Genomic DNA, 13,536 nt, shown 5'->3' on the forward strand with positions numbered 1-13,536 from the left:
ATGTTGTCCAAAACCATGGAAAAAGTCATAGTATAGTATGTTGTTCAAAATCATGACAAAAAGTCATACTATAGTATGACGTCCAAAACCATGGAAAAAGTCATAGTATAGTATGCGTTCAAAATCATGACAAAAAGTCATAGTATAGTATGTCGTCCAAAACTATGAAAAAAAGTCATAGTATAGTATGTCGTCCAAAACTATGAAAAAAAGTCATAGTACAGTATGTTGTCCAAAAATGTCACAAAATAATCCTACTATCATATTTTCATTAAAGGAGTCATCACCCGGAAATCACATTTTTCCTTGTTATTACGTGTATGTTGGAGTTAGACCTCAGTTGAAACTTGCCTGAAATTTTGGAGGATGAAAAAGGCTCCGTTTTTTTGTTTGGCCTCTTTGTTCAAACCACAAGGGTGCGCACTCAAAAAAGTGAGATTTTGGGTGTGCTCTTACGGTTACGTAACAATAGGAGGCTATTTGCCTAAGCCCGACCTCTCTACCACCACCCCCCACCCCGCCCCACACACCACCTGAATCAGACTGCACCTGCCGCCATTACCGACAAGGTGTGTAAAATGTCTGAACGACGCTCCCACGTTAATTGTTCCGTTGTTGGTTGCCAAAATGAACACAAAAGTATTTTCAGCATCGGCGGACCAAGCAACAAAGGAACAGTGGATACATTTTATCTTCACTAACAATGCTTCCGTGCCTCTTCCTGTCGCCCTTTATGTCTGTGGAAAACATTTTTCGCCTGACAGTTTTTCAAATTTGGGACAGTACCAGGCGAATCTGGCCTCAACCCTGCGTTTGGAGAAAGGGGCAATTCCTACTATTCGAGACTCACCAGCAGTGCAATCAGTAAGTCTCGCCGCTTTATGTAACAGTTAACGGTATGTTTTACTGTGTCGGCTACTTGACCCTGAAATGGCGGTAGACAGCAGCTAACTGCTAATTGGGCTAACGCTAGATGCTAACATTATTCACAAGGGACTAGTATAACCTGTGGACCTCATGTGATTTAGAAATGACCCCCATGTCTTTCGTTTTATCTCCGGGGTGCGTTGTACTGTGGTATGGATGTTTGTAAACGGAGACCATGACGGGGACCACTGCGGAGACCCAGGTTCTCCGGCAGGTTCCGACTCCAGTTCAAACATAAAAGAGCGAATTCCATAAACAGCTGCCCAGTCAGGTTGTTCATTTGGTGCGTGCGCCATGACGAAGGGATTGTTGTTATTTTGGAGTCGGCCAACTCGTGGATGTATTGGGCCAGCCCCCATTCCGGCCCTGTCCTTCCTGCAGCCAATCAACGCACGCCTCATTATCATTATTACAATGAACATCCGGACCAGTCATAATCTCGCATGTACTCGCACGAGAGAAAGTCGCGGTATGGCAGGGAGGCAAAACAAGCTCAAAGTTTGATTTTTTTTGGCAAATTAATTTTAAAAAATAATTTTAAGACAATTAAAGAGAGATTAATTTTAAAAAATAATTTTAAGACAATTAAAGAGAGACAGGATATGTTAAAACACCAGGTGATAACTTCTTTAAAAAATATATATAATAAAAAATTTTATTGTATAGTATGCCATACAAATTTTGATAATATAGTATGTCATAAGAAAAGTCATAGTGTAGTATGACATAAAATGTCATGAGAAAGTCATAATGGTACAGTGCTTTCCAAATCAATTTTTTTTAAACAATTTACCTGCTTTGAAACATTTTTTCAGCCAAGTACTCCCTGAACAGCAGAAAACATTTTTGGTAGAAACACACGGTGAACAAACCTAAGTGTGAATGTAAGTGTTTGTTGCAGCAGTTGAAAATTGGAATACAGTTTAAAATATAACGTGCTTTTGTGAACTTACATTTACATTTCTTGTTTTACTTATTATAGTACATAATGCATGACTGATAAAAGATCATGTGTGCTTTGATTTTTGATTGATTTTATCAAGTAATTTTATTTTATTTTAGCTGCAAGTCTTCATTAGCAGCTTTTAGCACAATTGGATCCAAAATTTGGATCAGTTTAAAATCAAGTGGTTTAGACCAACAAATGTACTAGAAATTCTACTTGCAGTACAGGGAACCAAAAACATAGTGCTGGCTAATGCCAAAATGGCACGCCAAAATTCATTTGTGCATCCTCACAAAAAAGCTTGTGCCGAAAGCTCTGCAATTTGGTGATTATTTGCTGGCCGTGCGACACAGCTTGTACGATAGCTGAAAAGCAGAGGTCAGCTTTATCAAAACAGTCAATGGTATGAATTCATACGTAGAAGTTGATCCACTTTGTACAAATTTACTTTGCTGCTGCAAGTGAATCCATTTCTTGCTGCTATTCCATTGACATAACTTGATTTTGACTGCTTAAACACGGCAGTCATGAATACAAAGAAAGCACTTCAGCATGTTTGAATACAGCCACAGTATTAATCTTCAGGCACTACATCCAAAAGAAACATCAAAGACTCCAGGTACAGCTGTTGAACATTTATCTTTAATTCTGCACAATCTTATCAATTCACCAAAACATCTGAAAGAATATTTAAGGCTGTAGATAGACTTAAATGATACAAAAATCTGGGCAACGAGGATGGAATTAAGGAATTAAGTTAGTATTCTAAAAATACAAAATATAAAATTTCATACTTAAAAAAATTATACCTTATCAAATGCTGTGTATTTATTTACAATGTCAATAAAACACCTCAAAATGAATACAGTTCAGGATTGAGCCTTTCAGAAACTCTCATAAATAAGAAGTTCAGATATGAACAAAGTAGTCTCTTTTCACATTTAAGTTTTTTCTTTTGTACTCTCCCATTTGATTTTCCTGTTAAAATGCTAAATGGTCTTTCAATATTCTGCCCTAACAGAACATATTCAATTCAATGATATACTTTAATACAGATCTCCAAGTTGTTCAGCTTCGACTTATGAAATGAGGACATTCATTGGAGCCCCAAAGCAGACCAGCTTGCATATACACATCTGAGCAATTCTGGAAAAACATATTGATTTTTCTTTTTTTCAAATGTCTTAGCTTCTCTAAAATCCACAACTTCATTTTATGACAGCCTTGGCTTGTAAACCCCAGTTCCAAATTTAATTACCTCCTCAGATATTTACATTATTAGCATTGAATTGGCATAATGGTTAAAACTAGGAGAGAAAGGTCCAGGCTTCATAGAAATACATGTGATCAATTATACGTTTTTGTCGAATAAGGTTGAAAAATAACAATAGTGGTTTGAAAAATACAACATCTTGGAATTCTGGGAACATGACTCAACACTATGTTCCACACTGGATCCAATTATTTCCAACAATCAAAAAGCATCTAAGCTGGGGTAGCAGTGCAAGGCTTCACAGCCGGACTTGTTTTAACCAGCAGGAATCAGTTGTAGCTCCTCTGCTGTACTGTAAACCACTGACCAGCTTGGGGAGCTTGTTTGAAATTTTTAACATTTTTTGTGAGGGCTCTGCAGGGAGAGGCATTATAAATAAGGATAAACCCCACGCTGACCTTTTGGCGAACTGTTTTGAGGCAACCTCACCCTGTGCTGATCTGCCCCAGGGCTCCTGCTGCTGACCTGGACATCTGAAACATTAGCAAGGTTGAGTCTTGTCCTGGGGAATTACGGGACCGCCACAGCAATTGTTCCCAAACACATTTATAGCCATACAACCAAAACCCAATCATTTAAATCGGCTTTAAAAACTCCAGTCCCCCCAGTGGGATTAGCAATCATTCAAACAGCGCACAGTGAGAAGGTGAACTAGCAAGTCCAAAGTAAAAAAGCCGTTTGCTTTTAGTCTTGCTCCGTCATCATCTCCATCATCTCCACAGGATTTTTTTTTTTTTTTTAATTTCTAGCTGATAAAAAGAGGAGATTCTGAAGATATGGCAGTGCAGTTCAAAGTAATAAAGCAAGGGCTGAGAAGCCTCACAGCTCAGCCTCAATTTCAACTCATTCATACATGTGATTTTCTCAAACCCCTCCACTTTTTTCTCTCACACACATTCCAGGTTCATTACCACATCATCTCACCAGGACTTGGGAAGTCATCCACACTAATCCAATAACAGCCGGAACCACAGTGGAACTCATCTTTTTTTTTTTTTTTTTCCAGTGCAATCCAAGGGTCTCTACTTCGGTCCTGCGTTATATCCATTCCATATGATTCTTCTTGGTCCAGTTTCAATTCCCGGTTCAGTCAGGACAAGAGAGGCCTCATTAACAATGGTCCAGTCCAGTATGATATACGACCTATTTGAGTTTGTTCAGTCCTGTGCAGTCAAATCTAGTCCTCTAGGGTCCAGTTTGGTCAACTCCAGTCCAGTATCGTCCACTTCAAGTCTTTGTCTCTGCCCTGGACTATAAGAACTCCACATAGTTTTCTGGTATCAATCCTGTTCGGCCATCCAGAGTCCCCTCCAGCCAACCGGGCTCCCTGGAGGCATGAACTGGAGAGAGAGAAAGAAATGTTCATTTTGTTTGAACAACTCAAGATAGAGGAGGAAAATACCCACAAAGATGTGGCACTTAAACATGTGGATGAACATGTGCAGATAGTGTGAGAGAGAAAGAGTGGGGGAATGGGGGTGGAGAGACAGACCCAATAAGCGAGAACAGGGCACTCAATAATTTCACATGTTCCTCATTATCTACGTGTTTCATATCTAAATATTTTGAGCATACATCTCTGGCGGGAAAATCACACAGCAATAGCTGCTAATAAGTGAGCACGAAATATGTGCCTGGATGAGAGATGTAGTGTTTCCTGCTGGATCCACTAAGATCATCGACTGTAGATGAGGGTGAGAACTAGCTAAGTACTGAAAAAATATTTTGGCAAAAGCTGTAAAACCAAGCAACTAAGTGATAATGGTTAAATATTAATAAAAGCTGTGGTTTGCTATTGAGAATTCTACTGGACTGGATTGTCCTTGTCCCCGCAACACTCTTTCTTTGTACAGTTGTGATGCTACATTGGATATTCTTTCAGCATTACTGTTGTTAATCAGAAAAAAACATTTATACCACTGTGTAGCCTCATGTCAATGCAGTGCCTCATAAGCCATGGACAGTTTTATCTAAATGAGCCGCCAGTCTTAATTAATTTTCTGGGCAGGATTAACACAACATCCAAATATTATGGCCTTATAAAGTTGACATTGGCAGTATATAGGCAAGTGCTAATTCACACACATTTGATTGGAGTCGTGTTTCCAAACACTCTACAAACGTAAGTCCATATTCATTCTTCTTTAGCTCCGTTTTGGTCCCCACCACCTCCTGAGGGAAATATCTGACTCGTAAGGCCCCAGACACACCAAGCCAACGGTCGACCGTCGGTCAAAGTTGGGCCGTTGGTGAGTGTGTGCTGCCCTCGACGATGTGGCGTTTCCTGCACCATTGCCCCTTGCCCCTTGCCAGCCCCTGTCGCCTTTTTTTTTTTTCTCGACAACTGAACATATGGAATCGGCGTTAGCGACAGTGGAGCCCGTCGGTGATGAAATTACTCTGATTAACAGTTCAGCTCAGCGCTCAGAAGAGAAACATAAGTCAGAAAACTAAACAAAGCGCTTACGGGAGGGAGTGAGACCAAAACAAACTTCTTACATAAGGTAAGATTATTTGTCTTTGGCCACTGAACTCTTTAGCAGAAACGTTTCATGATGGCTTGTGTTACTGCTCACTGGCAGATGGTAAATATGTTTTGTTCCTTTAACATTGGATTGTGTCGTTAATGCGCTAACTGGCTACCTAGCATCAAGATGGTTTACTGGTTTCCCTTTCTGAATGTCCATAGACGCTTCACTTAACTAAAGACTGATGTCTTTCTCCCTGATTTTGTGTTTAGATGGGCGGATACAATTTCAGAGTTTAAAAAAATTCCCTATGTTGCAGAACCAATAGTAAATCCGCAGGGCGGTCCTTTGATGGCTCGCTGAACTCTTGTGCTCGTAAACACAGTCCGACTGCGTTAAAAGTTTTAAACAAAGTCGTTGTAAGTCCTTCATTTCCACAATCTTGTGGACTGAGCACACGTTTGATAAAACGAAGTTAAATCTCTCGGCATCCATTTTCAATCTCTCTGTGTGTTTGTTTCCTTGCGGACGAGAAAAGGGGGAGCGCACATTTCCGGGAGGGCATGTCCTTTTCAAAAATGCAAGAGGCGTTGCTTTGTTGCCGGCCGTTTTCTCCGGTGTGTTAAACACACTTTAGAAAGGAGTGTCCCCAGACTATCAGAAGGCGGAGATCTCTGATTGTCTGGTGGCGAGACTAGACCATAACAGACTACCCCCACCTGCTGGTGTGGAGTGTTATTTCCTCTCATGCAGACTAGGGCTGCAACTAACGATTATTTTCGTTGTCGACTAATCTGTCAATTATTTCTTAGTCGACTAATCATTTTATCAAAAAATGTGATAAAATGTTGAAAAATGTCGGTCTGTCTCTCCCAAACCCCGAAATTATCTCATCTAATGTCTTGTTTCATACTCACGCCAAAGGGTTTTAGTTCACCATCATGGGAGAGTTTGTAAAGCTGCCAATATTTGAACGTAAGAAGCTGCAATAAGAGTACTGTGGGGTACTTTTATAGTACTTTTCTATGAAAAATGACTCAAGCCGATTAGTCCACTACTAAAATAGTCACTGATTATTTTAATAGTCGATTGGTCATTGATTAGTCGACTAATCGTTGCAGCCCTAATGCAGGCACAAAACATATGTGCTGGCTGACCACTGGCTGAAGTCTGTGGGGTGTGCTCATGTGCAACTTTTCTGGCTGAGACATGGCGGCGTTTTCTGAAGTTGTTTTGGTGTGAGTGGGCCTTTAAGCTGTTGGCCATTTGGTGCTGGGCGGGTAGAATACAGTAGGAAGCAAAAGACCAGATGTAAACATGTGGACGATGCAAGCTGTAAATATAAGGAAGTTGAAGCTGAAGTTGAGCTTATGAAAAGAAAACCAACATTAAAGCTGATTTTGATTTTAGGGTATACAGGCCCAAACAGCTGTCTTGACTAACACTGCAGGGCTTGACATGCATGAACTACAGTAATACCACGATTTTGAGGAAGCAATGTAATTGATCCAATTGTGTGTTGCTGTTGCATGCAGTATATTGTAATGTTCTGGTTAAAGCTCCACTAAAAAAAGAAGGCCTCTGGCAAGATATGGCGAAAACACAGGAAGTTCAAAGGAACATCGCTGCAGAAATCAATTGTGTGTTTACCACATTTTGTCCTCAAAGGGAATCTGACTCAATAAAAGCTGCAGACCTTTCTACCACAGAGTCACATCAAAGGAAGACACAAAATTTAAACTTAACATGAGACAGTGCACAAGGTTTTTATCTGTCTTTAATAGTCATGGGTCTGCCTGGTTTAGACAAAACTAAATCATCCTCTTCCTTTTAAATTTGTTTCTGCAACAAAGTACGAATCAAAACTGTGGTAATAATCTGTAGAACAGATAAACACATAAATACAGTGTATTGTAGCATTCTTATGACAGCTACAAAGGCATTATGAGTCTGCAGTACAAGCTCTGAGGGGACAGCTGTCAGTGGCTAGCCATGAGCAGACTGGGACACCACTGTAGGGATTATATGTCCCCAAGGTCACATTTTGACCCAAAAGGCTCCGATGACACTGCTACGCATTACATAACCCTCAATAGCCTTAACGCAGCTAACTCTATTTAGGGTCTGAGGCACCATGTCGCAACTGGCATGACCAAAAAAATGAATCCCTGTATGTGTCCCTGCAGAATTCCCCTGCAGGCTTTACAACATACCGTGATAACTAATAAGTTCGACTGTTTTCCAGCTTGAGAACTAGAGAAGCCGCGTAAGTACTGCCCAAGTGGTTTTATTATCCTTAAATTTGTGCAAATCTGGTCTTCATTAGGAGAGCTGAGCCAAACAAAACTACGAGGAGATAAATGTGATTTATAGTTTTGGGCTTGAGGTTGGAGAGGCTTAAATTAGGCTGGAGAGGACCCTGAGAATGTCTGTATCGAAATCCCAATGCAGAGGGGAAAGGAAACAAAAAGAGAAAGGAAAAATAGAACTAATATTTTAAATGCTTTTCTGTGTCACCATGTGTGTGTGTGTGTGTGTATATCTGTGTGTGTACTTAGGGTTACTTTCAAGTATGAACACTTATTTTTGCCCACCCCCTAAAGAGAAGTGACTCCCCGGATCTAAAAGATATTAAGTGCTTGGCTGTATGCATTGCACATTACTACATCTGTCACACTCCAGTCTGCTTGCCAGCCTCTAATATTCTCTGGAGTAGTGTGCAATACGAGTGAGTGCACACACAAGCTTATTTTAAAGCCAGGTGTTGGATAAAAATACTCTAAAAAGAAAAAAAAAAGTATCACATGCTATGGGCTCAGGCTCTCAGTAATTAACTGCAAGATGTCAACTAAACAGCCTCTTTGTGCAACTCCAGTGCACCTTCCTCTTCACTCCAACATGACCACCACATTTTACCTAAGGAGAAAACTTTGGGTAGAAGTGACAGGGGACCTTTTAAGTCTGTTATAAAAAATGGTAGTCCAGGGAAAGTTGTGTTCCAGTTGTTATTTTCTGGGCAAAAACCGTCGACTACTTACAACCCCAACAATGAAATCCAACACCACGGCTAAATGAAGTCCAGCAAACTCCCAAGGCTGACTGTTCATTTTGACAGTAATTGTTTGTTTTTTTTCAAACACCAACCCACATTCTTTCCTATTTCCTTTCTGCTGTCAAGTCCAGGGCCTGACTCACCGTTCTCAAAGATGGTCCCGGCGATGAAGGACAGCTCCGAGTTATGCTCTGCCTTGCAGGCATACAGCGCCCGAGCCTTCCTGCCCGCGATACTGGAGACATTCAGAGAGTGAGAGTGAGACAGTAGGTTCTGGGCTCATTCAAGGGAAAAAACCAGAAAGCTTTCAGTTTGAAACAATGCTTAACTTAGACACCTAAAACCAGACATGGGTCATTACTTTATATCAACTGTTTTATAAGTACCAGGTGGCTATATTTACAAATGATAAAGGATGTTTTCTACCATGAGTCAAACCATAAGGAAGTGATCCTTTTTAGACTGGAATGGATTTCCAGTTCTAATGTTTCCCTTTTTCTCGCACACATAATGCTCATGTATATCAAATGTAATACATTTTTCTTTTACGTCACTGTTTTATATAACTGTAGCTTTTACAGAATCATGGTCTGCCACAGATTCTGCTAGCTGCCATGCAGTGGGAAGTGGTTGAAGGGAAGGCTGAGGTTTTGGGGGTGCAAAGCAGTGGCAAGAAACTAGCAGCTTCTGCAGCAGCACCAGCACACTTGAAGCTTGTACCTTGAAGCATAGTATGTCTGCATGGCCATATCGATCCACTGAGGAGCTATTTGAATTTAAAAGCTCGAGGCCATGGTCCACTATAAGATGGCTCTAAATAGGGAGTGTCTTGCTCAAGGACACTGCAGAAAGAAAGACACTTGCAGTAAAAAGCCTTCAGGTTTAAGAGCTTTTCTTGAATTACTTTGCTGTTCTTTACTGTTTCAAAGTAAAACGGCAACAGTCAAGACATTTGGAAAGATGAATTTTGAAGAACTACGTGAATGAATAAGAGCACATTAGCATATTGCTAACACCATTCAAATAATTTACTGAATGGTGCTTGAACCAAATTGCAAGAACTCCAACACCTCCAGAAGAAATAAACACGGATCCATTTTTTTCTCTTCCCTGTCTTCTCTGTTGCACACAATCACACACCTTTGCTGTTGAGAAAGAGTTCCCCAGTGCACCGACAGTCTTTTACAGCTTCACCGTGATTTGTGACAAGCTGTGATTAAATCATTACACAAACAATGTGGACCAACCTGACGGGGGAGGAGTCACTGGAGGCGGAGGACGTCGGCTGAGGACTTGATGGGGCAGAGAACATCGGCCAGGAGGGAGAGCGCGGGGAGGTGGGGCTGGGAGACATTGTGCTGACGGACACATACATACAGAGGGTGCAATTTATAGCATTGGCAGCATTATATCGACTACAAACTATATTATTGTCAGTTGTGATCTTTTACCTGGTTGGTATGCTGCCACGACTCTTTGGGTTCAGCCTGGAAACACAAGACGAAATAAGAACCATGATGAAGTAATCCATCCTAATGAAGGAGCTATAAGGTTAAGTACTAAAATGTTTCTGGACTTGTAAAAGCAAAGGAAAGCTATTTTAACAAACCTGATATTAATTTAGACATTAAGTCTCAAGAGAGATTGTATTACTGAGGGGGTTTTCCCTTCTCACTGTCCTCTTGCTGAGGTCTATTTGCATTAGCTCTATAGCACACAAGGAACAAATGACAAGCCCACAGAGAAGACCCCCCAGCTTGCTTGGCAAAAAAAAAAAAAATTATTAATAATAATTAAAATAAAACCCAAATAATTTAGCTGAAAGGAGATTCTGACTCCTTAATAGCTCTCAATGGGTGATGTGAGTTGTTTTAATGTGCTCCAGCCTTGACTAAAATAATAATCTTAAATGAAGGCTAATAGCCATGATGAAGATGGCTTCCAGGGTCAAAAGAGATGAAGGTTTTAGCTGATGTACACTTGGCCCCGACATGATTCTTATACCTGCCCAGTGTATAAACTAATTGCTGCATTTCACAGTCCGTAGACAGCAGGGGCACACACGTAACATCGATTTGACAGGACTAAGTAATTTAGATTTGGTTCATGTATCTACTGTAATTGCACATAGTTGTAGTGGGACTCTTTCCAAGCTTATGTTAGAGTGTGTATCTACATCAATCTAATCTAATTTCCAAATTGTCAGACGACATCATGATGTGAAATATAATTCATCCGTCTATCTAAACAAGCTGTTTGCCTTCATCAATCCATTTGTCATTCTATCCATCTAATGTCATGCTGCAAGATGCCAAACACACACACACACACACACACACACACACACACACACACAGCATGTTGATCACTCAAGTCTCGGTTTCTTTCTTAGAGATGACACGCAGGTCGCTATCCATCACAAGCTGCCCTTAAGGATGAATCATGGTTGAGGTGAAAGAAACAGACAGAGAGGCATGTTCAAGACTGGAGTGAGGAAACAGTGAGGCATAATAAAGGGAGAAAGCAAAGAAAATGTGTCAATCAAATTATGTAAAGGCAGGACTGGGTTTTGTAACAGGCTGTAAGATAATTTCCTTGATTTAATATATTTCTGTGATCACGCAGCCATCACTGAAAAATCAGTCATAAACAAGGCCAGTGAAGTCATGAGGACACTGAACACCCACCACTCAGCCAGGCTGTCGAGCATCACGACTGACTACGTGTGTTTCAGGCTAAAAGAGGAGATTTTCTGCTGCCTCTGCTTCTCCATTATTTCATTGCTCTGCCCCCTGTGAACTGAAATAATACTGGAAAAGCCTTAAAAGGCTGGATTATATCAGCAAAGTTTTGCCTGGTGTTCCCTTTACAGTACAACTAGATGCCACTTGCCTGATTTTAATAAAATCTAAGTGGAGACAATTAACTGTTCTATTATAGATCTTGCCTACAGGCCTTGTTATTCATGAAACTGAACTGCAAAGACAATTTGCTTCCATTGTTTAAGGGCTTCGAAACTACTTCTTGAGCCTTTTCATTCTCATTGGTTCAGGATCCATGATGTGAAATCAACAGGGTTCCCACCTGACCAGTCCATTGAGTTTAAAATACACTCAGCACAATCTAACTGCCCCTTAATCACTGACATTTTGTTGCAAGGATTGAGATAAATGGTGCTATTGAAGCTAATAGTGCTGAAGTTCAGTTGTATTCAAACCGTGCTTTGTGCAAGTTAAGGTGTGGAACAGAAACTCTCTCCAAGAGCACAGCGCAGCCAAGTAACCACACCCCAGCGCTAGGTGCAAGCACACATTACCCCACCCTGATGCACAAATTGGAGACAGAAAGTTACCTTTGTCAAAGTCTGCAGGATTTTTTTTTAAATTAATGTCTGATGGTTGAATACTTTGTTTTAAATGATGCAACAGCTACTAAAAGTAACTAGAAAGTGATACGGCTAATTGTGAATGTTGCCCTAAACATTGCGAGAGTCACATGGGTGGAGATTCAAACCAAACTTTATTTTGAATTCTAGGGAGTTCGCAAAGATACTGAACATGTCACATTGAGTATTGTGTACATGATTATGGAACATAAATCTACATTTCTGTTTGATGTGATGGTGAAGCCAAGAAAGACATGATGTTGGTTTGAATATCTCAGCGCACAGTTTCGATGAAATGTTAAAACAAGCAGACACACAATGTGATAATTAGATTTTTTTTTTTTTTTTGCCTGATGGTAGAGTGGGTCGTTCACCAATCGGAAGATCAGCGGGGTTTGATCCCCGTTTCCTCCAGGCTGCATGTTGAAGTATCCTTGAGCAAGATACTGAACCCCAAATTGCTCCCGATGATTCATCCATCGCTGTGTGAGCATGTTAAAAACTGAGTAGCAGGTGGTAGCTTGTATGGTAGCCTCGGCCAACAGTGTGTGAATGTGTGTGTGAATGGGTGAATGTGACTGATAGTGTACAAAGCGCTTTGAGTGGGCGGATGACTAGAAAGGCGCTATACAACTGCAGGTCAATTGACCACTTTCAAAAAACAAATGGTGATAACTGGGGAAACAGAGGAGTTATGTTATGTTGTATGCAGTATGTTTTGGCCACTCTTATAATCTCCAGGGTTTGGCAGTAATGGAATACAAGTAACTAAATTCATTCATTCATTTTCCGTAGATGCTTATACTGTTAGGGGTTGCAGGAGGCTGAGGCCAATCCCACCTGACATTGGATGAGAGGCGGGGTACACCCTGAACACACGGCTAGCACATAGAAACAGACAACCATTCACGCTCACAGTCACACCTACAGCCAATTTATAGTCACCATTTAACCTAACCTGCATGTCTTTGGACTGTGGTCAGTTGAATCCCTAGGCTGAACACAAACCCGCCACCCCGAGTTCAAACCAGGAACCCTCTTGCTATGAGGCAAAAATGCTAACCACTGCACCACTGTGCTGCCAGTACCTGAGTTACATATTTAAAATATAAAATATGAGTAACTGTATTGACAGAGTAACAGTTTAAATTGCTAGCATTCAAAATATAATACTTGAAAGTTTTATTTTATTTGTTTTTGCAGTTTTTGCCTTTAATTGATAGGAAACTCAAGTGTGATAGGGGGAGAGAGAGAGGGAGGTGACATGCAGCAAAGGGACACAGGCTGGAGTTGAACCCGGGCTGCTGCGGCAACAGCCTTGTACACAGGGCGCCTGCTCTACCACTAAGCCACCGACGCCCCTAAAATGTGTGTTTTCTGCTTAAAAAGTGCACATGGAGAAAACAGAAAGTACTCGCCCATCTTGTAAGTAATGTGAGCCTACGTGGTTTGTTTACATGACTTAACAGAAGTTCATATTTAACA

At 40.8% G+C, this 13,536-nt stretch overlaps 1 protein-coding gene across 1 annotated transcript in view; it reads right to left on the reverse strand.

The window, feature by feature from the left end:
- Positions 1–2,482: 2,482 nt before the first annotated feature.
- Positions 2,483–13,536, reverse strand: part of LOC126387647 (rho GTPase-activating protein 26-like) — a 123,685-nt gene continuing 112,631 nt past the window's right edge. Inside the window, exons 21-24 of the mRNA XM_050040235.1 lie at positions 10,118–10,153; positions 9,914–10,024; positions 8,810–8,901; positions 2,483–4,486 (exon numbers count right to left, since the gene is read on the reverse strand). Coding sequence (XP_049896192.1) covers positions 4,398–4,486; positions 8,810–8,901; positions 9,914–10,024; positions 10,118–10,153 — 328 coding nt within the window. The 3' untranslated portion in view covers positions 2,483–4,397. The remainder of the gene's footprint in view (positions 4,487–8,809; positions 8,902–9,913; positions 10,025–10,117; positions 10,154–13,536) is intronic.

Source organism: Epinephelus moara, chromosome 3 (assembly GCF_006386435.1).
Source record: "Epinephelus moara isolate mb chromosome 3, YSFRI_EMoa_1.0, whole genome shotgun sequence".
NCBI lineage: Eukaryota > Metazoa > Chordata > Actinopteri > Perciformes > Serranidae > Epinephelus > Epinephelus moara.